The following is a 27,562-nucleotide window of genomic DNA, read 5'->3' as shown; positions in this document are numbered from 1 at the left end:
TCAAATGTTGTCAAATGCCTGAGAGTATGGCTGTGATGAACTCTTTTGGAATTTGTCCCTCCAGAATCTGCTGACTTCATGCTGGACCTGGTCCTGCAAAGCAGGCTGAGCCAAGAGGAAGCCTGCAAAAGCTTGTTGACTCCCTGGTTGCACAACCGACAACCTTCCCTATTGGGAGCAAATGCAGGATGCACAAGGGGCCGCAGCCAGTGAGTGTGCTGCCCACCATTCTTGGTGTCCAAATTTACTTCCTGCTTGCTGCTGCTAGTGGCAGAGGCAGACATGGAAGCATGTTGCTGCACATTCACAAGTGAAAGGCATGCTCCTTAGTCTCATATATTTCATTTATTACTGCATTTAACTCTTACAGGCACAGTTATAAGTCTGTGCTGAACCTCTCACCAATGGCAATTGCCTAGCGAATGGCACTTGTACTACAGTTGTCTCAGCTTGAAGTAATTTACAGAAGGGAAGTTGCTTTCATCTGTCACAGCAAAACAAAAATAGCCAAAATGCTTCGGGGCACCTCAAAGGTTAGGATTTTTATTCTGGCATGAGCTTCCATGCACACAGAAAGCTTATGCCGCAATACCTTTGTTAATCTTTAAGGTGCTGCAAAATTCTTTGCTGCTCTGAATTTGAAGTAGTTACATACTCAAATGTTGAAATAATCCTTGTCAAATGTTGAGAGGGGAGTTTAGAACCCAGAACCATATGTTCTTATCAAAAGGTTGGAGGAGACTGAAGTTCTCCTAACCAGACCTGAGCTAGATCACAGCTAAACTTTGTTCTTAGCACACTTACCCCATTGGCTTTACTGAGAGCCTGAAAATAAATGCTGTAGCTTTTCAGTGGTGAAAGTGGAGCATTCCAATAGCCATTATAGGTTTTGTTGTCTCCCACTGTGAAGGGCTGAGTGACAGGAAGGTTGACTGGTTTCAACTCTGCTGCAAAGTAGTGGGGAGAGTCAAGGCTTGAAGCATTTTTGTAGCTCACTGGAATGGAGAAGCACTCAATGATGTCTGCAGCTCTTCGGGATTTCTGGGGCCTTTCTTCTTTCACAACAAGCTGATAAACACTGGAAGAAAAGGAACAGCAAATTTCAGCAGGCTGACTATGCACTTATGCTAGAGGAATCCCAAATCAAATGGATGCAAGACTATCCAAAGAATTCAACCAGATGACATAAGAGGCAAGACAAACACAGAACGAATGAAGCTGCATGAATATGTCAAGGTTAGTGTATGGTCCATGCAGCATGGACCAAGGATTCTCCACCTGTGCATGCTAAAAATCAGTGAGGAAAGAAATTGCAGATTTACTAGAGACTGGAATTAGAAGCAATCAGAAGCTGCACCTATACTGTGTTGTTTTCTTATAAATATTGTTTACCACAGATGGTACAGAAAATCAGTGTCATCTGCAGCCTCTAGGATCTTAGGGACCTGACCCTTCAAGACATGCAGCTGATCTGACACAATCTTTCTGAAATGCCAGCCAGAGGAATTGTTCAAAGGCTTTGTGTTATTTTGGGTTTGTTTGTTTGTTTGGCTCAAGGTCATTTGCAAAATAATAATACTCTAGATCAAATACATCTAATTCTGATGTTCATCTTAGACCTTTTCCTGTTTCTCAAAATAAGTTATTGGGTTTTCTTATAGCCAGAAGCCCAGCATTTGAGTGAGATAAGTAGGATGAAGGTAACAGCACTGCCTAGGCTTTCAAAAGAACCAGAAACGTGGCTGAAATTATTGTGATGGATATAAAATATAAATGCAGAGATGGAAGGGGCATGAGATGATTCTACTTCACTTCCATACTCCAGGGTCAAGGGATGAATCGCAAGAGACTGTAAAACCAAATGAAAAGCAAAGAAGAACGAACATTCTCAGAATCCTTTAAAAATCTTTTTCCTGAGCACATGCAGTCCAGGAGTAGAAGAAGCAGGACTGGCATGTGTGAGGATGTGAGCAGTAGACCTTCATGAGTGCTCTCAGGAACTTTGTGCTGACACTTGTTCAGGATGGATGCCTAAATCAGGCTGCTGTGACTGTACACTCTAGCCAATACAGACCTTACCACTGTATTTCAGAAAACTGACCATACAAAACCTGTGCCCTTTCATCAGTAAGTATTCTCAGAATCATCAGAAACTATAGCTTATTTGCAGCGTGTGTCATGACTCACTTCGTCTTCCTGAGAAACAGCTTTAGAACCTGAACACATACAGTAATAGCAGGGATAGAAACTTCCAGTTTACAGGCCAAATTGGCCAGCCAGTCCTTCCCATCTTGTGCACAAAGGTTTCTAGTAGGTACTCTCTTCTGACCTACACCTGCTTGAAGAAGAAAGAGAGGGTGGCTGACTGTCAACTTAAGGAGCACTCTCCAGGGAGTTTTTTCACCTTTCTCACCTTTCCAATTCCAAAAGGAAGTAAGCCAACTCACAGGGTAGCCTGTATGTGTGTGAGAGAGTATATTTCTGCATGGTTTGTGAATGTTGTATTTAGGAATGAGGTCTGGACAAGCATATCTGGGCTGCATTCCATAAAGGTGCTTGCTCAGAGCATATCAGTCCTCAGGCAAAACCATTATGGCCACCATCCTGCACTAAGGTTCAGATTCAAAATTCACAGGATGTTTACTCCCATAGAGTCACATGGATGTTAAAAGTTACTACTTTTCTACAGCTTGATATCTATGCATACATTCTTTTATTTCTATTTCTTCTACGTTTGGTTTTAGCATGAATTATTTTTGGATGTTTAGCTAATTTTAGTTAATGTGACATTTGCATTATTCTGTGTGTATTATTATTTAATTTTATTATGACCTTGTTTTAGAGAAATATCTTGAAATGCTATATTTTATGGTGCACATTTTTCTGATGTTGCTCTAAATCATTTTACCATGGAAATGGTACATACAAATAAAGTGATGATAGTGACAAATGAAGAAACTGAAAGCTACATGGATTATTATATGTCAACATTTGGTAAGTTGACAATCCTTATATAAACAGGATGCCATACTGTGTAGATCTCACTCAACAATGATGGAAATGAAGTATATGAAGGACAGATTAGGTTTATCTATCAAGAAGTTTAATATTTATTTGCTTGTTTGGGTTGCACCCCACCTTTCTACGACTTCTACTAAGAACATTGGCACTCAAGGAAGCATACTATAAGTAAAACATGACTGAAACGGAACATTAAGATACAATAAAAACAGCAACAGCAGAATAAGAACAGTACACAACCAAAAGGACCTGTTTACTTGACAAAGACATGGCTCTCGCTATCTACCTTTTCCCTCTCCAGTAGACTAAGACAAAACATTTGAAGCACCTGTATTCAAGTGCTACAGGTTACAAAGCAGCACAAATCAAAGCACATTATCTTTGAGATGAGGGAGAAGCCTCTGTCCATGTGAACAGTTGGATCCATGCCTCAATATCTCCCATCCCTTCCTTTCAGAAAGAGTCTGTCTTCACCCCAGGATGGATTCTGCTGCTTAAGGGCTAGGTGGCAGGACTGTCAGACTAGTTTTGCAACAAGGCCCCACAGAAGCCACCCCCTAACCTTTGTGGACTTCCTCTTGTGCTCATCCTTGTCTTAAAAAGTGAGCCAGCTGCATGGTTCATTCCTGCTCAGGTCAGATGCCTGCTGCTAGCAGGGTTGTGCATGGAAGCACTTGATAGGTTTGCTGGTGGTAGGAGAGACCCCACCATCACCCCTGCAATCCTGCAGTTTGCCTATGATGCATGTGTGCGCGTGCGCATGAGTGTTTCACTGAATGTGTAGAGCCCATCCACTTGTCCAACAGCAAATGCAGCTCTTAACCTGAAAGAAGTTTCCCAGGAACCTCCACTTGAGTCCTCCCAACTTCTGCTTTTAGAACATTAAAAGTTGTGAGGTCCAGGCAGACACCAAATGGATGAGCCTAAAGGCACTCACTACTTTTGCATATTTGGTAAGATTTGGGGCTGAGAAAAAGCAGAACTTGACAAATGATTAAATGGGGCAGAGTGAAAAGTTTTATTTATTTATTTATTAAAACATTTCTATGCCACTCCTTGCCGAAGCCTCGGGGCGGCTCACAGCACAAAATGAAATACAATAAAATACAAAAATAACAATATAAAATTAACAATATAAAATAAATAACAATATAAATATAAAAGAAGTCGCCCTGGCCAGATAAATAAGCAAATATTGTTAACAATTAAAATTACGCTTAAATAAAAAGGTCTTCGCCTGGCACCGAAAAACAAATAACGATGGCGCCAGGCGGACTGTCTGGGGAGCGCATTCCATAGATTGGGCGCCACCGCAGAGAAAGCCCTCCTCCGAGTACCTACCCTCCTAATTTCTTTCACGTAGGGTTCCCAGAGAAGGGCCTCTCCCGCAGATCTCAAGGGGTGGCCGGGCATATATGGATGTAAGCGCTCCTTCAGGTAACCAGGACCCAAGCCGTTACGGGCTTTATAGGTCAACACCAACACCTTGAATTGGGCCCGGACTTCAATGGGAAGCCAGTGAAGCTGACGGAGGACTGGAGTCATGTGAACATAACGCCCCGTCCCCATCAGCAGCCTGGCAGCTCTATTTTGAACCAATTGAAGTATCTGGACCGTCTTCAAGGGTAGACCCACGTAAAGCGCGTTACAGAATTCAAGGCGGGAAGTCACCAGTGCGTGTGTCACCGTCGCCAGGCAGTCGTACTCCAGGTAGGAGCACAGCTGATTAATCAGCCGAAGCTGAAGGAAAGCGCCCCTTGCCACCGCTGTCACCTGAGCTTCCAATGAAAGCTCTGGGTCGAGGAGCACTCCTAAGCTGTGGACCTTGTCCCTAAGAGGGAGTGAAACCCCATTCAGGACCAGGTCAAATCCACCCTCTCCGAAGCCCGATCCTCCAACCAACAGGACCTCCATCTTGTCTGGATTGAGCTTCAGTTTATTGGCCCTCATCCAGCCCATTACCTCGGCCAGGCACCGGTTCAGCACAGCCACTGCCTCACCTGGATTGGTGGAAAACGAGAGGTAGAGCTGGGTATCATCAGCGTACTGATGATTCCGCAGCCCACACCTCCTGATGACCTCTCCCAGCAGTTTCATGTAGACGTTAAACAGCAAAGGGGACAAAATGGACCCCTGTGGTACTCCATGGCATAGCTGCCATGGCGCAGAGCCATAGTCGCCCAGCACCACCTTCTGGAATCGGCCATTGAGATAGGAGCGGAACCACTGCAAAGCAGTGCCTCCGACCCCCAATCCCGCTGGCCTATCCAGAAGGATACCATGGTCGATGGTATCGAAAGCCGCTAAGAGGTCCAGGAGAACCAACAGGGACACACTCCCCCTGTCCTTCTCCCTGCACAGGTCATCGTACAGGGCGACCAAGGCAGATTCAGTACCGTACCCCGGTCTGAGGCCGGACTGAAATGGGTCCAGATAATCAGTTTCATCCAAGAGTGCTTGGAGTTGTCCCGCCACCACCCGCTCTAACACCTTGCCCAGAAATGGGATGTTGGCCACAGGTCTATAGTTAGTGGCCATCTCTGGATCCAGTGATGCTTTCTTCAGGACCGGTCGGACTACCACCTCCTTTGAAGGGGCAGGCACCCGACCCTCCCTCAGAGAAGCGTTAACCACTTCCAAGATCCAGGTTCCAATCCCGTGCTTGGAATCTTTTATTAACCAAGACGGGCAAGGGTCCAATAGGCAAGTGGTGGGACGTACTCGTCCAAGCACTTGTCCACATCATCGGGCCGCAATAACTGAAATTCATCCAATAATTCTGGACCAGACGGCAGCATTGGCGTCTCCCCAGAAACCTCTGATTCATTAGTGGTGTCCAGCTCGTGACGAATCTGAGTGATTTTCTCCCTGTAATGCCTGGCAAAGTTGTCACAGCGGGCCTTTGAGGGTGGAACCAGATCTTCCTTAGGACCCGGGAGAACCAGGCCTTGCACCACTCGCAAAAGCTCCGCCGGACGTCATTGTGAGGAGGCAATGGAAGTGGAAAAAAACCTCTTTTTCGCTGCCCTCACCGCCACAGCATAGGCCCAATAGTGGGCTCTCAAGTGTGTTCAGTCAGATTCATCCTGTGATCTACTCCACCTACGCTCTAGCCGTCTCCCAACCTGCTTCATCGCCCGCAATTCAGGTGTATACCAAGGGGAAGAGCGGGCTCTGCCTGGTGGGAGAGGACGCTTAGGAGCGATCGTGTCCACAGCCCTGGTCATCTCCCCGTTCCACAGTTCAACCAGAGCCTTGACAGGAGCACCAGTCTTGTCAGCCGGAAACTCCCCCAGGGCCTTCAGGAATCCATCCGGATCCATCCGGCTCTGGGGACGGACCCACACAATCAGGTCCGCACCCTTGCAGAGAGAGAGGTTGCTCTCAAGCACAAACCTCACCAGGAAGTGATCTGACCACGACAGGGGAGTCAAGCATAAATTCTTCACCCTCAGAGCACCCTCTTCCTGCCTGGTAGAGAAAACCAGGTCCAGAGTGTGTCCACGTTCATGGGTCGGGCCGGAGACATGTTGAGACAGCCCCATGGCCGCCATGGAGGCCATGAAGTCCTGAGCCGCCCCAATCAGACCGGACTCGGCATGGAGATCGAAGTCCCCCAGGACCAACATCCTGGGGGTCCTCAACACCAGGTCCAAGACGGTCTCCGTCAGCTCAGGCAGGGAGACTGTTGGGCAGAAGGGTGCATGGTACACCAAAAGAATCCCCAATCTGTCTCGGTCACCCAACACCAAGTAGAGGCACTCCAGCCCTGGTCTCGAAGGGACCGGAAGTCCCGTGAGAGAGATGGAGGCTTGGTAAACCAAAGCGACCCCTCCTCCCCTCCGGGCGTGAACAGTGCTGAACCAGATACCCGGGCGGGCACAGTTGAGAGAGGGCAACATCTCCCCATCCTGCCCGGGTCTCCGTTATGCAAGCCAGGGTGGCCCCCTCATCCACAATTAAGTAATGGATGAGGGAAGATTTATTATTGACCGACCTGGCATTGAGCAGCAGCACCGTCAGGCCCGAGGGGCGGTTGACAAAACTACCTGGCACCCTCTGGCTGGGGGCAAAACCAGAAGGAGGGATAGGTGTCAACCATCTGTCCCTCCTTCTTCTACGCGGACACGTTAAGCCCCCACCGCTGTTACATCCATTGCCCAAGACCACGCCAATGGCGGCGCCCGCGCGCTCCCCAGGAAACATAAACGTCGACATGGCCAGGGACGACTCCATAAAAACAGCTTAAAATAGAATAAAATTATAAAAGCAGTTAAAAACTCCCCCTTCCCTAACATTCAACGGCCGGCGGGCCAATTTCAACAAAAGCCCCTGGCCAGTCCAGCTGCCCACTCGGCCCCCGAACGGTTTCCAAACGGCGGCAACCGCCCTTTGGCCATCACCCTTCGGCCGCCGGCCCTTTGGCCGCTGGCCCCTGCTGCCGCCGGCGCTTTAAGGCCGCAGGGCACTCCCGAAGCCCCGTCCTGTCCCGCACGCCTCTCACCCGTGTGGGGGGGCGGGCTGAACCGGAACCGGCCCTGCGTCCTGGCCGGTGGTGCTGGCCTCTGTCGGCAGCGCGGCGTGGCAGCGTGCAGCTGGTGGCGCGTGAAGGTCCTTCCTGCAGCACGGGGGAGGTGTGCCCCGTCCGGCACACTGGTTCTCCCTGCTGCCGCCGGTGCTTTAAGGCCACAGGGCACTCCCGAAGCCCCGCCCTATCCCGCACACCTCTCACCCATTCTAAGTTCTAAGGCACTAAGGAGTATTATCTATGTGAGCCGTCCTGAGGCTTTTGCAACATACTTTAAATAAATAAATACTTTAAAATAAATAAATAAATAAATAAATAAATAAATAAATAAATAAGTGAGCTACCAAAGAATCATACCACATATTGAGAGCTGAGAAATGGGTGGACAGGGGGCAGAATGGAACACACCAAGCTCAGAAGGTGATTGTAAAACCTTGCAAACTTCTCAGATGGCCTCCTATTAAAAAGTGGATATGAATCAGAAGACACACATAAAAGCCAAGTGATTCATATCTTGCAGTCCAAAGACTGGAAAGGCATCTAATGGTAGTTTCTGTTGGGATTTATGAGAAATGATACGGGAGAGAATCATAGAGTTCCTTTTTGTCACTGCATAATCAGTGATTTCTTTATCTTAATAGTACACTTCTGTATATCAGATGCTGATGAACAAAAGAGTGTCTTTGTGTTCCCAGTTTGTTGTGGGCATCAGTAGTCACAGTGCAGACAGATTGCTGGACTAGATAAGTCTTTGGTCCAATGCAGCATGCCTCAATTTATTAATTTATTTATTTTCCTTTCCCATTAGTCAAAAAGGCTCCCTAGGGGTTACAGGCTTTCTGGGTGGGTCAATGCATACTTTACTATTATTTTATTTTACATTTTAGACCACATGCCAACTACTAGGGTTTCATATTCAATTCTTCACTCTTAAGAGAGGACTATGGAACATCCAAATCCAGGGTTCCTTCTTGCCTCTGCCAACCCTCAAGCTCTCAGGCTTGCCACTGACAAGACAATAGCAGACATATTTGAGTCTTGAGACTCGTCATCCATTTGACAAAGAGAAAGGTATCACTGCAAGCCACTTCACTTCTCATCATGCTATTCATATATGCTGCCCTCAGCTGTCCATATGAAGCTGTTCTTTTGTCTCGTTAGACAGGAGAGATCGATGGAGGGCCTGGGAACAGCCGGTAACCCATCATTCCAGTTGCCTTCAGAAGCTTGTTGTGGTGGAAAGACAGGCTTAAAACATTTCTAGCACTGTCTCACCAATTTTGCTGACGAAAACAACAGGATGGCAGCTAAAGCAAGTATGAGAATCCAAACATCTAGCCCACACACTGACATCAATCACTGTCTCTTTTTATTAGTGCATGGCGTACGCTTTCCTAAAAGAGCGGACAAAAACACAAAATAGGAACTGTGATTACTTAAATGACAGAAATAACAAGAGAAAAATGAAGCTCATGAAGAGTACGGGAGCATGTTTGCTTGCAGGCTTATATATACATCCAATATGGGCATGGGGTAAACAAGGGAGGCATAGGAATTGTGGCTTCTGCAGCAATCCTGACCTCATTCAAAGACAGCTGTACAGCAACCTTTGCAGCTGCACTCAAGTGTACATAGGCTCAGAATTTCTTCATTCTGCCATTATTTTGGTTTATGAATATAATTCTAACTGTTGTTTAATGGAGCTGCATACTTTCTGGAAAATTAATCCTCCTAGTATTTAAGTCCTATTTAGCAGTGAACTTATTATTTTCTCCAACAAAACATGTCATTTTGGAACAATGAAGCTTACACTATCACTGTCATTCATGTAGACACAATGTTAGCATTCATACAACATGGCAAGCAACAGTGCTTTGTTTTTGTTTTTTTAATCTTTTTTTTTTTTGGTCTGGTGTCATCAGATCAACCCTGTCATGGAATTTCAGCATGGTACATTTGGTGTTAACCATGAATAGAAACAATGGTCTGTGTGCTGTGTTGTATGAACCAGGAAGCAGAACATGTCATGGTACCAAGGTGAGAAGCAGAGGCCCATTTGCTAAGAGTATCCATTGCACCAGTTGAAGTTTCCAGACCATCTCCAAGGGCATCCCCATGTAGTGTGTGTTACCATAGTCCAGTCAAGAGTTGGACTTACCAAAGTGTGGGCAACTGTCGCAAGGCTATCTGTCCAATCAAGGCTGAAGTTGATGCATTTATCTTAACTGAAAGAAGGTGTTCCTGGCCACCGAGACCCCGAGATTCAAGTGATAGTTTCAGGACCAAGCTAAGGACTCTGACCTTCAGAGGAATGTGACCCCATCCAGGACTGGTTAGCAGACAGACCATCTACCGACAGCACCTCCAGCTAATCTGGATTAAGCTTCAATGTATTGGCCTTCATCCAATACATTGTTTATTTCAGGGAGTGATTCAGGACAGAAACTGCATACTGATCACACCTCAGGCCCCACCTCCAAATAACCACTCCCAGCAGTTTCATGTATACCTTAAACAGGATGGGACCAGTATAAAGTCCTGAGGAATCCCATAGTGCATCAACCACGGGGCAGAGCAACTGTCCCCCAGCACCACCTTCTGGACATGGCTGGTCAGATAGGAATGGAACCATAGCAGAGTGGTGCCTCCGGCTCCTAACCTAGCCAACCTGTCCAGAAGGACTTCATGGTTGATGGTGCTGAAAACTGCTGACAGATCCAGGAGAACCAAAAGGTCACATTCCTCCTGTCCCTCTCCTGGAAAAGGTCATCCTACAAGAGAGACTCCATCCCAAACCTCAACCTACAGCCTGATTGAAATGGCTCTAGATAATCTGTTCCATCCAAGAGTACTTGGAGTACATGTACATCCATTTCATATACCCTTTCATGAACAGCATGTATCATTTGTGCACATTTTAAAAATGTACACATTTGTCTATTAATTAAAACAGGCTTTTGTACATTTTTCATAGATAAATATGTTGTTGGAAACATTTTTGGAGGTGTAGTGTACAAATCAAGAACAAGTGAAAACTAATTTAATATACATCTCAGTTAATATTAGTCTTAATTACCAAGGCATCAAGTACAAATTGTTCCCCAAACACTTCCAATAATAAGCATAACCTCACTACTGTTAGACAAGCCCTCGCATACAGTAAAAACAATAATTGCAATTAAATGTTTTACTAAATTAATATTGGCTTCCCAGTTGTAGGAAATATTCCTGTGTTATAATCCTTCAAATTGGACAAATTAGTTTGGCTGTGAAAGTTAAGCAGCCTGCAGGGCTAACCATATAGAATTGAAGTCCTGTTCAAACCAGCCTCTACAGATTTTACAAACTGTTCATCTTCAGAGGCTGGCTTAGGCTTTTAAGATGACTGTTTAATTAGTTGTTCAGTCATCTTAAAAATATTGAAAGAAAATGTATGATGGAGTCACTAAGAACACATGAAAAAATAAATAGCCCCATTTGGAGTTAAACAGTACAGTACTTAGGAGAAGGAATATTCTAAATTTGTTTTTTAAAACTTGTATTTCACAGACAACTCCCTTCCTTGTCCAAATACTCTTCTAATCCAAAAAACCTCTCAAGAATAAAATTAGAATTTATCAAGAATCAGACAAGAAGCTTTCAAGCTAAAGGAGGTTGTTATGTGGGTAACGATAAAGAGCTTTCCACATTTCAAAACCTGGATTATATCAGAAATCTAGTTATAAATGCAACAACTATTTTTTCTGAGATGCTCAGCAATACTATTCATATTTCCATTTTGAAGACTGTAACAAGGTTTCAGAGCAATTGCCTGCATACAATTTTCTGCTTCTTTTGCTATCTTTAATCAATCTACATGAAGATATTAAGGCAGCAGAGTTTTTTAAGTGAGACGCGGCATCCTTTCAAAGAAAGTTGACAATTGTATAGTCCTACTAACCTTACATTGAATTCAATGTAATAAATTAATAGTACCGGTTAATGACAGATCGAAATTAGGATCAGTTGAGATTAAAAGAAATAAAAATAGAAGGTGTGAAGTTACGTCTATCTATTTTGTAAATTGAAAGATTTATACAATAACAAGCTACAAATTGACCTGCAATACCCTTTATCTTATAAGGTACAGGGGCAAATTTTTATACGCAAGTTTTCTGCTAACTTTAATATTTAAAATTTAAATATACCTGAAAAATGGATGCTATACATTGCACATACAAAATCCTGCATGGATTTGGCTTTATAAACAAAGGTACTGGGCTCCAACCAATATTGCACTAATAGAGCACTTTTGCTTGAATGTGAGTTCTCTTTGCTTTATCTCTCTCTTCTATCTCTCTGCTGCACTCCCTCCTCCCCAAATCTGCTCTCAAAGGTCTTCCAACCTTCCAGAGCAGATCTGAGGATGCACAGAGAGCCAAAGGGGAAAGGCAAAACCATTCTGCCAGCTGGGTCCATTCAGCTGGCAAACAGCAATAGATAAAATCCTTCATCTACACATGTGCCCTGAATGAAATGGCCAGGAAACTTGATCTTGTTCCCACCCCAGGGGATGTGATCCTGCTGCCCATGACACATACACTTCTATTTCAAATGAACATGCCTACAGGGTTGAAAATAGACATGAGATAGGAATATGTGTGTGTGGGTTTGTGCTAATAGTTTATTGTAAAATTGCCTGCCGCACCATTCTCCATCAGTATTACCTCAAAAAAAAAAAAAAAGTATCCGTGGGCATTTCAAGTTTGTGTTTTCTCATATTGCAGTACCTTCATAACCATGACTTATCTTGCAATGCAGATTCAGCATACAAGTTACTTGTCTTGGTCTCTATTTTTCCAGTTTAATGTTACTCGTTGCTGACAGATGACTTGCGTACTGCAATGACTTCTACTGTGAGAGAAGCAATGTTAGTGGCTTTAGAGGTGCCTTTCCTATTGGAAACCACTTGCAATTCATTTGAATTGCAAAACAGGGCAACAAAAAGGTGATCATGTCGTTTAAGATTAAGCAGATTTTGTTGTTGTTGTTGGCTGGGTTCCTCAAATCATTTTGGGTGCTTCTTCGGTGCTTCCTTTCCAAGTGGCAAGGAAAAATCCAAGGACAAGTGCTATTTTGTATGCAAGATTCTAAGACAAAGAGATTAAAATCCACAGACCAAGACCCCTGAGGCTGCATTAAGTTATTATTCATATGGATCAATACACATGGAAATGTTATGCTGGAATATGTCATCCACACAGCTTGTTAAATTATGATCACATAATCTGTACCTCACAGAAATCTAGAATATGGTACACACTGGTCCTATATTGACCTTCCATGTTCAGTGTGAATATGAAGGCAGATTCTAAGCATAGGAGCTTCCTTGCATCTAAGAACAGTGATGCAACTTTCTGCATGCTTAGAGTCCATCTGAAATGGTGCCAGGGCATACGGGTCACTAAGTCAGAACATGTACACCAAAACATCTGAATGACTACCACCTTCCAAGAAAGCATGAAGGGACAGTTTGACTTGTGACTATGTATGGAAATTCCTGGACACTTCCTACATGCGCACAACATTTGAAATATAGGCAGGAGTGGCAATTCTCCTGTATTTCGAACATAAGGAAAACAGGGTGGCTGTAATTCAGCACAGCAGTTCCTCGGTGAATTTGTTTCAGTGAATGAAATTCTGTACAGGTTGTGGTCAAAATACTTAGTAAATATTCCATGTAAGGAAACTGTTGGGTTTATTTTTCCTCTTTTTCCATAAGAAATATCATCAGCATAGCTGATCTTACTTTCCGTTTTGTTTTCCTTACTGTTGAAAAGCAACCCGTCTTTTCATTGTGCTTTCAATCACACTTGTTTGTGGTTGTTTGTTTGCTGTTGCCCAAGTCCTGAACAAAAGAAGGAAGGATGCAAAAAGCCTCTCAAGTCAGCTTTTAAGGAATTTGTGGAGATGTGCAGTTCTGAACTGAACAATAAAAACCCAGTTTGTCTACTCCCAGTCCCAAACTCTGAACTTCCTAGGATTATTAAGGCTTTTAGGGAAGGGTTTACAGAGATTAAGTAAAGGGACTTTTGATTAAATTCTAGTTCAGTAAGAAAAGTTGAGAGACCAGCTCAACACGCTTGCTCCTAAAAGTTATGAAATTCTCTGCATGCTATGAGCTAGCTCACTTTTCTTGAAACCTTAGCTTGTTTTAAGTCTCAGCTGCACTTTGAGTTTATGTCCAAAAGAAAAAGTAGAGATTTTAGATTGTCATGCAATTTGCTTAGCTATTTGACAAATGTTTCTCCCCTGTTGAACCTGAAAGATTTGACATGGAAAAAATGCCTTGGAGGAGTGTTGATGTTTGGAAGACCAGTTTCAGGGGGTGAATACCAATTCCCTAAGTCCCCCAACCCACTAGCTTGCCTGACACATTCTAAGTTGCATGCTTAGGCCTTTTCCTGTTCCCCATATTTCTTGAAAACATAAGATGCTACTGTTAGCTTCTTAACAGGTTTAGCACCATCTTTTAGATGGGATTGTGGGGCTTAAAATACTAGTGCTGTTTGTACTCTGAGGATGATAACAGTTGTAGTTCAGCCTGAAACTATTAACTAGTCCCAGAGTAAGATTTTTTCCCCCTTGGAAAGCCCACAGGCCAGGGAGGGGGTTGAGTAGCACCAGGGCAGGCAGCCTACTCCAATTCTGCTTGCAAGAATTGAGGAGGGGTATTTCAAGTACCTCAGCTGATTTCTCATGATGTGACCTACTTTCAGGTCCTTTATTTCTTTTGTAACTTCTTCACTCAATGCTATAAATATGCAAAGACAAACATGGTGATCTTGATATAATAATATATATTGCGTATTATGATTCATGTAATGTTTTATTCCCAGCATACATGTGAAACACTGCACGAAATGAAACTTGCTAGAACTATATGTAAATCACATTAGCAGCACTGCACTACACATGCTTACTCAGAATTATGCCCTGTTAAGTTCAATTGTGCTTGTTCTTTATTAAAAGTGTTTAGGGTTACAAACCTATAGCTTGCACCCTTGATGATTGTAACTCACAGACCTACAAGCATCCTATGCAGAGTGAGAAGAGCCCTGGGCATATTTGCCTACCTCTCTTTGTACTTTGCATTTTTCAGTAGACAGGCTTTTTTGACAGTCTAGCCGGGGTGTTTCAAAGGGGGTGTGAATGAGACTGAAGAGGTTTCAGGAGAGCTCATGCTCTGGCTTCTCCAGTCTCTTCCCCACCCTACCCACTGAAACATGCTTTCCCCCTTTCCTGACACATGCAAATTGAAAGAGAGAGGGGGAACCTACACATTATTTTGAAGATACTCTGGCATCCTGTGAAACACTCCTGACCAGCTCACCCTACTTGTTTCTAGAGGGAAGGAGAAATGCACTTCTTGCAAGACTCAACACCAGCATTAGGTGTGGGGATCTTAGGACTAGAATGGAGCACATAACCCTACTCACGGCCCTCTTCATCCTTTATATACCACTACATACATTCTAGATAAGAACATGGGAATTTTCCATAAGAAATCTTAGTCTCAAATTAGAAAGCACTATGCAGAAATGAAGAGAAGTGGCTATAGTCTCTTTTTAAGCATTGTATTAAAACAGCCACTGATAAGTTTGAAGTAAGTCCATATATTTACAATTTTCCAAGAAATGTCTACACACAAAGCTCATTTTAAATATGAAAAAGTAAGAACTATACCAATTGGATTTGATGAATTCATGTCTAATCTCTCTGTGAAGTCTTAGCTTTTGCTTTTAGGGAACTACTAGACAGGGAACTACTAGATAGGCAGAAAACTCTTGGTTGAAATACCGTAATTGCTGCAATGGTTTCCTTTGTCTCTTTGCTGTGCATTTATGACAATCCCCTCATTCCATCTGCAACCCATGCATTAATGCAGTAGCCCCCTTTTCTAGTTCCAAGAATTATGCATGCATTATGGAGGGAAATTAACACCTCAAAGCAAACTATAATTAGGAATTCTTCAATTCAGTTTATGCTTTTTCAATTAGGCCCTCTATAATTTTAATCATGGGAGCATTAACATGTTTCCGTAATTTATATACCTGTGGTATAATTAAGTTCTGAAATGCCTCAGTCAACTGCAGCAAACGTAGAGCTTAGTCATCCTCCTCTCCATTTGTATTTAGGCTCAAACACATGCAGTTCATAGTGTATCAAGTAGCCTGGATGTACGGCAAGAAAAGAAGCGTGGAGCCAAATCTAGTCAGAGACTTTGTTGTCAAGCTGATCAATTCTCTGCAGGGGAATCTCCAAAGGGCATTCCTTTTGGTATTTTAATAAATGACCTGTAGTCAGAGGGGAGCAATGAGATGTGCCAGTTTACAGATGGCCCTAGTGAGGACGGTGACTATCCTGGCAGGCTATCCCAAACTGAAAAGCCCAAATGTCATGCCAGGGAGTATAAGGAAAGGAACTGAAAATAAAAGAGCTAGTAAGATATTGCTCTTATATAAATCTGTGGTGAGCCACACTTGGAACACCATCCAATTTCAAAATGATACCCCAGCTCCGGAAATGGTGCACAGAAAATCAACTAAGATTATTAAGTGGCTGAAAGCACTTGCCTTAAAATTAAGGTCAATGTGTTTCTAGCTTTGTAGCTTAAAGAATAATACAAAGATAAAGGGAAATGATACAATTGTAAAGTTATACTGGTGTGCCATAAGTGTACAGAGCTCATTTGTTTCCTGAGTGTTTCCTCTGAATACTAAAATTCCAGAACCAGCAATGACATTCATTGGCAGCAAATGGAGAAAAAGCAATTAATACACCACATACAATTAATGCACCACATTCACAGCCACAGGATGTGGAAATACAGGCAAATTCACAGTGAAGAAATCCGCCGAGTATCATTATTCACAGCAGTTCCCTGAAATGACCACGAAGATGCTTCCCTGTATCTTGCTGCCCTGCTCTGCTTGTGGCCTTTTAGGAGAGCTCTCACTCTTTATTGTGGCAGACAGAATACTGAACAAGGTGGACCTTTGGTCTGATCCAGCTGTGTGCATCTTACAAAACAATCCCAGAAAGCCCTTGTGAGAGACAATTTTGGGGGCTTGTCCATTGTCATATGGATGGTCAGTGTGACTAGCAAAATGTTAGTGCTTGCCCACAGCCTTGGCAATCCCTGTTTCTTGTCTCTCCTCACATAGTCTTGCAGTTTGTCATCTATGCATATTTTCTAAGGCCTATTGCAGATAATGTACAATGGCTGAAGAATATACAAAATGTAGTTCAAGATACTTACTTTCCTCCCATGGCTTGCTGGGGATTATGCACAATGGTCTGAAATGTACACAGTTCTTTCTTCGTGGACAAATTAGATTCATGCTCTCCATAAAGAGTGTTGAATATGCACAATGACTGTTATGCACATTAGCCATTCAACTCGCATTAGCCCCAAAGTATATACTAAGAGAGCATCTTAGTAGGCAGAAAAGAAAAAGAAAAAATATACTTTGTTCAAACTATCTGCTCATCTGTGTAGCCAGGTTCCTACCTGTAGCTTGCAAATGTATTTTGTTTAATGCTTACAGAGAAAATATGCTTTTTTTTCTACAAAAGACAAACAGAGAAAAAAGCAGGTATTCAATATTAATGGAGAGCTTTACAATAAACCAGCTCTGGCACTAAGTACTCTCCAGCATGCCTCATCAGTAGCGAATACCAATTTTATTTTACATAAAAATCTCCACAATGTATTCCTAGGTTCATTCTTAAGCTGATCTACAACTGTAGTTACAAAATCAACATCTGATACAAAAACTACCTCAAGGAGGTAATCCAAAATACTAAATACTACATCCAAAATACTATTTACTAGGAGTTATCCACTTCTTGTATTATTCTTATACATTCAGACCACTTAAGAACCAGATATCTGAAGCTACTGCTATATATAATACATTGTGGAATGGTGAAACAGGGGTTTATAAGCTGGCTTTCTGGTAACTATACATCACAGCTTCCTGATTTTAGTCCAAGTCAGGAATGGCATTACACTCCACCCAACTAGTTTTCAAAAATAGTTTTGGCCTATCCATTGCACACAGATACAATTTAGATTGAGATGCCAACAACTGGATACTTTGGTTTCATCTGACTTCTTAAGGAGGAACCCTTTAGAAGGCATGAAGACTTCAGCCTTGACCAGCAGCCCTGGACTGTCTCAACAAGAGTGGGAGTGCTGGTTTTTCACCTTGCCAGCCTGCTGCCTCTACCAGTTTCCTTGTCATCATGCATTCAAGCAGAAAAGACTGAGTGAACAGTTGTGACTGGATGGAGATAATTCATCCTATTCTAGATGGGGTTGCACTCTCCTTGAAGGAGCAGGTTCATAGTTTGGAGGTATTCCTTAAGCCGTCTTTGTCACTTGAGGCCACGTGGTTTTAGTGGCTTGGAGTGCTTCTAGCAGTTTCTACTGGTGGCCTAGCTGGGTCCACATCTGGACAGAGATATTCTATCAGTAATCTATGTTCTGGTAATCTCTAAACTAGATTACTACAGTACACTATATGTGGGGCTGCCCTTGAAGACTTTTTGGAAGTGGCAGCTTGTGCAAAATGCAGCAGCCAGACTAAAGAACAAGGACCAGTTGGCCTGATCATATAACCCCAGTCATGGCCTCCTGGCACTGGCTGCCTATATGCTTCGGAGCCCAATTGCAAGTACTTGTTTAAACCTATCAAGTCCTACACAGCTTAGGGCCACACATGCTCAAACAGTATGATCAACCTTTGGGGCCTGCCTCTGGCTGCCACCCCCAAGGAAGGCTCAGTTGGTTGCAACAAGGAGAAGGGCCTTTTCAGCAGTGGCTCTCCAGTTATAGAACAAACTTCTCACTGGGACCCTTCTGACACCGACCTTACTATCTTTCTGGCACCATCTTTTCTATACTGCTGGACATTGAATTAGTTTACTGGGGCTTCGTTAATTGCTTATTCAGGTTCATTCAGGATTTATATTTCTTAAGAATTGGAATTGTTATTGGAATTATATATATGAATTAAATGTGGTTTTAAAATTTTGTACGGCAACTTTTTTTCACCCCCTTGCATTTTTTAATACTGTGGTCTATTTTAGGTTGTATTTTAACGGATTGTTTTTATAATGCAGTATGTTTTAAATTATGTTTTAATGGATTGTTGTAAACTGCTCAGAGAGGTTCAGGTATTGGGCCCTATAGAAGATAGATAGATGGATGAATGGATGGACAGATAGATATATAAAATAATTTGTTAAACTAACAACTAACAATGCTTTTTCCCATACACACTACTCTCCCATGCTTACCATTGCTTCTGTATGCTTGATATATCAGATACATCAAGGCAACCAGTAAACAATCAAACACAAAACTGTTTGCCATCCTGATTGTTTAAATACTGAAGGTATATGCAATTTTGCATTCCACACTCATTTAAATCACAATTTCATGACTATAGGAATAATATGGTGCTCTCCTATAAGAACATAAGCGCAACACTGGATCAGACCAAGGCAGGAAAGCTGGTGATCCTTCTGTTAGTGGGACTCATTGCACTACATTATTTTGAGCTTTATAGGAGCATCATTTGCACTTATTTACATTGAACTGCATTTGCCATATTGATGCTCCTAGTCTGGAGAGATCCTTTTGGAGCTCCTCTCAATTCCCTTTAGTTTTAGAGTAAAACTAATGAAACGTAAGGAGCATAATGAAAATGCATGACCAGCAGGCTGAGTATGGACTATAGCAACAGCAGCTACTGCAACCGTAATAATAGATGCTGCAATGACTGGCATCAACATCACAGGATTCTGATGCCCATGATGGCCCAGGTTCTGACCCGGAGTCTGTTTCCATGGCCTTTATCAGCTCCCACTCTTTGCAGTGCCAAAAGACTGTGAGACCTTGGACTTTGGCCCAAAGGTTCAGCCTTAGCTTTACCATTGACACTCTTAATTGACCTGATTCATACACAAGTTGTAAAACTCTGTGAGTTAATTTTTCAAAGGAACAGGGGCTGTGCTGGCTGCCATTTTTAAAATGCAAGTCATGGTTGGAGTACACCCTGGCTTGTTATCACACGTGAATCTGCCAAAAGTGTATTGTTAAGCTGGTTAACAAAACATTCAAAAACCGTGGCCTGTTTCAAGGTTATAGGTGGTTTGTTAACCACCCCAGCAACCCAAGTTGGCTGGTTTGTACATGACCACAAGCTATGTTGTGTTCATTCGATGACTTGCATTTTAGAGATGGTGGCTAGCACAATAATAACTCTCATGGGGGATTAACCCATAATGCCTAAGATGCAACAACAAACCCTGAGGAGAAATTGGGCCCTGGTGGCTTGTTCTTATGTGCAAACAAGTCCATTTTGCCTCACCTAGCAAAGGGGCAGTTGTGGCAGGGATGAACTACATTTCAAGAGGTAAAGGACATAGGACGGAAGCCCTGGAGATTTCATGTGTGCACACAGGGGTCCAGAGAATAATGATAAGTCAAGTATCCATTGTTGCTAGTAATTCCACATGCCCTGGAGTCCCAGTAACTGCATTTGACACAATTCATACAAGAGCTACCACTTTACACAGACATAGATTTCAATGGCAGAAAGTTAAGGTAATGTTTCATTCCGTTCAATGCTTTCAAAGGGAGAGAGTAATTATGTTCATTACAACAAGTTATTCTGTGAGGTTTTAGGAGATAAATGGGGAGAAAAATGCTTTGTATGGAAGCATTTAGATTAGAAATATATTTAAGGTTTTGAGATTTATGACCTTCAAAAAGGAATTTATATGTTCTCATGTTTCTATAGAAATGCTTTTGTAATTTGTGGTTCTTAGGAACAAACAAAAACAGTGGTACAGGTAGAAATGATGAATAAAAACCAATATAAACCCATATATTTCCTTTTTAGAAAAATGGTAAGGCTGATGGCCTGTACAGATTACATTAAATATAAAATTTTCCCATATACTAGATGTAAGAATGCAATCAGCTATCAATAAGATACTTATGTGTTGTTGGAGAGTGGAAAATGTCCACACACATGCACGCACACACACACACAGAGGTTCTTGTTGCTTTGTATTTCATTTTTACCACATGCTGTCCTAGGTGTTGTAATTTCATTTCGTATATTATTCTTCCTTTTTTTTAAAGCCCCATTTACCATGCTTTTCCCAGCATTTTTCAGCAGTGAAAAAATGACCCCATTATGAAAACCTTTGAGTGAATTTTACAAAAATGTGATGCGAATTCTTAAGCCACTAGAATGTTTTTTAATGAAACAATTGAATCCTCTCAGCTATGCTTCTCCATTTGTGCAAGTCTATTGCAACAATCACATTTTCTTCACAGTTAGGGCTCAGGTTGTTCTACAGATTTGACAAGGGCTTTGGGAAGCCTTTATTTTCACTCTCCCTCTCCACCATGAAATAGTATGCCTTAAAAACCAAAAAAAATTCTGAGTCCGAGAGGCTCATCCAGCCATAAATGTAATGGCAAATGAGAAATGGGATATATTTTCATGTCTGTCCTCCTCCTCCTTTGTCCCATCATCAGATCCCTCTGTCTATTGAGCAACCATTCCTTAGGACTCTTCTCTAATTCTAATATAACCTATCATATACTAGTCTACTTTTTCAGATGCATGGATTGTTATACAAAGTTTCAGATTTATATACAGTCACTGCTTGCAAGACACCCACAGCCCACTCTCCTCACTAAGTCTAATTGCCATTGTTCCCAGCTGTATTTGTTCTTCAACCTCTCCCTCATAATTGCTACCACTGGCTAGCAAAAGAGAGAGGCCCAGGAAGCAAGAGGGCAGTTATATGGAGAAGAAGGAGAGGATAGTTGCAATTGTGAAGAGGAACAGCAGAGAATTCTTGGTGGCTGCTCTGTTCTGGGATAAAGGACCTTTACAGGTGCCCAACATTGCTACCTGGGATGCTGCCTTGTTTATAGTGCATCTTGGATGGTAGGTGGGGGGTGGGTTGTGAAAAGTAAGGTTAGAGGGGAAATTAAACACCGTGCCCACAGTAAAAGTCGCATTATGAACAGCATGATTCTGAGGATTATAACACAAACTGCGTGGTACTAGGTAAGGCAAAGCACATGTATTGTGATAAAACTCATTCATCCTGAATCAAGCTTGAGACAATAGAATTGCACCTACTGATGAATTCCAGCTAAGCAGGCTGACAATCTAATATCCCTTTGCAAATAACGATCAATAATAATGGGCAGGTTCTGACAACATGGCATGATAACTCCTACTGTGGCATAAGCCATACAGTGGGGGTGAATTGCCTCAGGCCCCAAACAATCTTGGGTTCCTGGCTCCTTCCTCTCCTCCCCTCTTGGTTCTTCTGGGGATATCATAGCAGCATGAGTGCTCCTCCCCATGACCATGAACCAACTGTGGCTTGCAGCAGGTTTTCTTTCTTTTCTTTTTTTTCTCCCTCCTTTAAATTTTGCAGATTGTAAAAACTCCTCATCAAGCTATAAGTAGCCCATTTAAGGAGCTCTGGTGGCACCTTGCAGGGGCTGCCTGTTGCTGCCCAGTCTTTATTTATTTAAATAATAAAAATGACCCCATAATTTGCAAAAATAGAAGGGATTAAAATTATTTTCCAAGCCACAAAAGTATGGGTAGATAGACTTCACCTGTATATTTTCCAGCCCCCAAAATAAGCTTTTAACTTATTCTAAATCCCAACTTAAAAACTGAGCTCCTATCTTGACAACTGTCAAAGTAGTTACTTCTGAAAATTGAAAGTGTTTGCATTCAATGTATCCTTGAGATAATAGAATCTCAGGAAAAAATACAAAGCTGAACTCTTTGGAGAGTTCAAAGTTCTTCATGAAAACTCCACAGGATTGAAGTGATGTTTAAGGGACCACCCTGATTTCTCAAACAAATATCAGTCAGAAGCGAAGCGAAGCGAAGCAAAGCAAAGCAACGCAAAGCAACGCAAAGCAACGCAAAGCAACGCAAAGCAAAGCAAAGCAAAGCAAAGCAAAGCAAAGCAAAGCAAAGCATTTCTCCCACTGATCTCTTGATAGCATAATTTCTGTTAAGTCTGTTGGTTCAGTCATGTTGCCAAGAGCTTTTCAGTGAAGTGTTTCGAGTACTCAAGGGCTTATTTTCTTAAATCTCATTAGCCCCTTGGACCCCACCCATAACTGAAGAGTGTGGTTTGATGCTAAGAGTAGTCAGCAAAAGCACTGGTGCAGATTAATGCTATCACTGAATTGTATACATGGTTCCAAATACAGGTGCACCAAGTCCATCATATTCAGATGCAATACAGGCTAGACCCTGTTTCTGCAGGAATACCTCTGTAGCCTTAAATGTAAAATTGGGGCTGTGTACAGATGTAGATAGTGGCTTTAACATTTGGTCCAAGTTCTGGACACCAATTGCTTTCCCAAAAGAACTAAGCAAGTGACCCCAAAAGAGAATTTTTAAGGTCCTAGATGAGAGTTGAACTACAATCATTTCTCTGTCGGTTCTCCTGATCTAAGGTAATTGTAGGCAAAGTCCAGGAAGACTCAGAGTCTCTGGGGAGTTTCCCAACCTCTGGCTAACTTTTAACCTATTCAGCCCTAAATATGGAATCATCTTTCTTAGGATTAATTGAATGATATACATTTTCCTATTTTATTTCTCCTTTGCTGTTTTATAATTTACCTGTTGTTGTACTGTGCTTATTGTTGATTTAGTAACAGTTTTACAGTAGGTTTGTTATTACTGTTTTACTATATTGCTATAATTCTTGTTGATAGCAAGAATTATTTCAGGAACTTTACACAGAAAGGCAGGGTAGACATTAGTGATGCTTAAAACTGAACTGAACCAAACCTAACTGAACCTGTGTATCTTGTGGAATATTTCTAAAAGAAAGAATTGGAGATACCAAATGAAAAGGAACTTTTTACCTGACAGGGGCACCCCGAGATTGTGCAGGCTTCAGCATGACTGTGATGGTGGTCTCTGTTTCATTCAGAGGGGAGTCTGTATCATATTCAGGCATTGATGGAGCTAGGGAGCAACAGAGAGATCCATGCATTAGCTCTCCTCCCTGGAACATCATGAGGTCTGAAGCTAGTCGCCGTACCTCAACAAAGCAGCTGAAACTCAAATGAGTCACCAGAACACTTTACTTTGGATGATGGTGGAGTTTGGGTTGCTATTTTAAAACAATTAGCTAGACCTAATTCAAATGTTCCTTGCCTAGCTGTTCATATTTCAGGATCCAAGAGATATAATGTTTGCATGGTATATTCTAATTACTTTCCTATGTACTGTTTAAGAGATATAGAAGAAAGGTTTTTTATTCCACTAAGTCTGTGATTTTTGTGTTTTGACTTGCACTGATCTCTTGACATCAGCCAGCCAGAGATGCCTGCAGGATCCCACAAGCAGTATAAGACTACAACAGGACCCGCCTGCCCAATTCTCCAATAACCAGAATACTGAGGCATACTACTTCTGCTATTGGGGCCAGCATACAGCTAGCAGGACTAGTAGCCACTGATAGACTTATCTTCCATGAATTTGTCTAATACCCTTTTAAAGCCATCCAATGTGCTGGCCATTTCTACATTTTGTGGAAGTGAATTCCAGGACGCATCCAAGTGGAGCAAAGCTCAGGGAACCAAGATTCAAGGTGGATGCCAGGAAGTAATTCCTGATGGTTAGGACCCATAGGGCATGGAATGGGCTTCCACAGAGGTGGTTGAAGCCCCACGGGTGAGGAAGTTCAAGAATAGGCTGGGCATGCACATGGTAGGCCCAGGGGGTCAGACTATATGGCCCAGGAGACCCCTTCTGACTCGCTCTGTTTCTATGTTTCTACGATTATCTATTCAATCTGTGAAGTACTTCCTTCTATTTATTTTGGAAATTCTCACATCAAACCCCAAAGCCACATGTTGAATTTGGGAGACTTGAAAAACAAACAAACAGAGCTGCAAATAAGCGACCACATAGGTCATGGTTGCTAGCTTACAGAGGACTTTGAGGTGGAGAAAATTCCTCTCAGACTTTTTATAGGGTTACATAGTGATATATACTGTAAATGTTTACTAGGGCTAAAGCAATGGCCTTAAAAGAGAATGCTCAATTTTTAAAAAAAAATCAGATGTATACTCAGATGACCAATGTTTACAAGTGTTCTAACAGGTGAGCCTGACAGGTGTGGTTGTCCCGTACTGTTTGGGATCCAAGCACAAGCTTCTTTCTATTCACATGGCTACTCCAATGGTATTTAGTATACCAACCAAGGGATGCCATGGGAACCAGAGTTTCCTGCATGATACTAAACACATCATGACTCTTGTTACCAGAAGGTTTACCGTAAGTGGGAGTAATTAGCATAAATGCCAAACAGAGAATCAGAATTCATAGTCTTGAAAAAACTGTCCTAAACAGCAATATTTCCAAAACAACCGCATGGACCAAAACTAATTTTAATGCTCTTTTTATACTCAAGAAAAATAAATTCCCAAATGTTGTTCACAAAATTTATCGAGCAGAAAATGAAGGGGCACAGGGAGTAGGCTGTGCATGCTTGATTTTATATGGCAGTCACTAATCATTCAGAGTACCCAATGTCTTGGGTAGTGGTAGTACGATAGCACCTCTCTGGGTGAATTGGAAGTGATTTTCATCAAACAGCCTAATTTCATCATAAATCTAGCATACTTTCACTGTGAGGTGCCTCAGCAGGTAAAAAAAAAACCCCTCAGTGGTTGAATATATGCTTTGCATCTTTCAGGATCAATCTCTAGCTTATGTTAAATGAATCCAGGAAGCAATGTTTGAATGGCAAAAAGTGCTATAGTTGCTAACTTTTCTTTAAAATTCTAGACCAAAAGTCTAAGTATTTTAAATTCGGGTTGCAGACCTGTATAATCCAATTCCAGATAGTCCCCCTTTTCCCCACCTCCAAGCCTATTCCATGCCTGTTTCATATGGACATATGGTATGACACGGTGAAGGGGAATCTGCAAAGATTTTTTTTTGCATTTTTATATACATCGTTCAATTAATGCTTATTTGTATGCATTTTGAAATGTACGGATCATTGCTTACATATGTTTTATATGCACACAGACTTTTTTACCCTGTTCTGCAGAAAGCATTGCAAATTCTTAATTATGTGGATTTCTGAACAGAAAGTGTACATGATCAGATGTCTTCACCTGTTTCCAGGTGGTCTAGGTGGGAGAATTTTACACAGAAAAAGCCAGTGGAGTAGATTCCTCAGAGAGTCCTAACTTAAGTTTGGTCCATTCAGATAAAAAGAGAAACCAGGTTATCTCTTTTTACACTGAAGTGTACTACCTGCAATTTTAGTTGCAATCCGTGTAGTGATGGGAGGTCCAAAACCTTTAACTGTGCTGGCTTTGATAGTGAAAGAGTAGGTTGTCCCTGGATATAGCCCTACAAAGAGATGGTGAGTTTCATTCCTGAGTTTGAAGACTTTTCCTCTCTGGTTGGATAGGTCAGCAGTGGGATCAAGGGAACCAACAGCCTTGTATGTAATCTGAAATAAAAAAAAGAGAAAGTCAACATTCCTGTGCAATTTATAATGTGTTATTTTCACTTCCCCATAAATATTATATAAAAGTATTTGTTGGTTGACCACAATGATGGGCAATAACACTTAAAATATAAAGTAGTATATAAACCTAGAATTGAATTAGTATTCAAACTAGAAAAATAATGGCATTCTGCATTTAATTATTAGGAGTTTCTCTCCATATGTTATATACCAGTTTTCACACTTAAGATATAATGATGATTATGGATGTGAAACATGTTTGGCTGAAGTTTGAAGTCTCAGCCAAAGTGAGCCCATTGGACTGCTCCCAGTATTTCCCAGGAAATCAACTGAAATTGCCCCTCACTAGACTTCATTCACAATTCCACTTTGAGAAAGAAGGTATATCTCCAAAACAGCATCTTTTTGCTTGTTTTCTGGAAATATTGAGGGAGGTGGGAGGGAAAGAATAGAGCTGAATGACTGATACAACCACCTTCAAATTATAGGGCAGGTTTTACAAGAGTTTACCAATCACTGTGCTTGGGAGGAAGAGCAATGGTGGGACTATAAAATGGCCACTCTTCCAATGCCACCTAGCTTCACTAGGAGAAAATAAGTCTTAGATTTCAATCATTATAGCTCCCTAGCCTCTGTACCTGTCCTTCTGAAACTCAGCTACTCTTCCTCTTGGAGACACCGTTATAATATAGTTCAGTTTCATATATAATGCTCCTAGTAACAATAGGGGCAGAGAAAAGATAATCATACCCCTCCATCCATCCAATTTGAGGACTCCCTTTCCATGGAGACTCCCCTTCCCTTTCCATTGCTCCTATCCTGAATTTCTTACTCTTTCTGTACTTACAGCCATCTCTGAGTTGTCTGTAATTTTCAGAAGAATGGTTCACCACAAGCATAGTGGTATTAAATATCAAGACTTCTTTTGTACAAAACCTTTCTGCACCTATTAATCTGAAATGTGGACAACCCTTTTCCTAAGAATGTGCAACTTTCCTAAGTTCTGACAAAATATAAACAACATATAGGAGTGCATGGCACAAAAACCCTTGAGCCTGCCCCACCCCCACAAAATGTAAGGAGTAATTACCTCCTAAGGGGTTACTATGTCTACAAATTTAAGTTATGTCTGACAACATTCACAAATGTACAGGTATATTTTTTGGTTTCTCATCATAGTCAATGGGAGGCACAAAACATCAACTTTCAAATTCATGACTTGGGTGTCAAACCCATATCAAAGTAGATGGCTTGCAAATCAATCTGAGCAGAATTTGACCATTTTGAAGTGCCAAATTAGGGTCTGATTCAAATTCTGTATACAATGCACTCTTTGGTTGACCTATCCTGATGTCATTCATGGGAGATGGGGTAAACCTCATTTGGAAATAATGTGTG

The 27,562-nt window shown here is 41.9% G+C and overlaps 1 protein-coding gene across 1 annotated transcript in view; it reads right to left on the bottom strand.

The window, feature by feature from the left end:
* The window catches only part of PTPRT (protein tyrosine phosphatase receptor type T), a 530,461-nt gene that overhangs the window by 147,765 nt on the left and 355,134 nt on the right, over nt 1-27,562 (bottom strand). The window contains exons 10-12 of the mRNA XM_044440227.1: nt 25,945-26,146; nt 23,535-23,637; nt 805-1,078 (exon numbers count right to left, since the gene is read on the bottom strand). Coding sequence (XP_044296162.1) covers nt 805-1,078; nt 23,535-23,637; nt 25,945-26,146 — 579 coding nt within the window. The remainder of the gene's footprint in view (nt 1-804; nt 1,079-23,534; nt 23,638-25,944; nt 26,147-27,562) is intronic.

Source organism: Varanus komodoensis, unplaced genomic scaffold (genome assembly GCF_004798865.1).
Source record: "Varanus komodoensis strain SLA01 unplaced genomic scaffold, ASM479886v1 scaffold37, whole genome shotgun sequence".
Lineage (NCBI taxonomy): Eukaryota > Metazoa > Chordata > Lepidosauria > Squamata > Varanidae > Varanus > Varanus komodoensis.
This window is presented reverse-complemented; position numbering and strand designations above follow the sequence as displayed.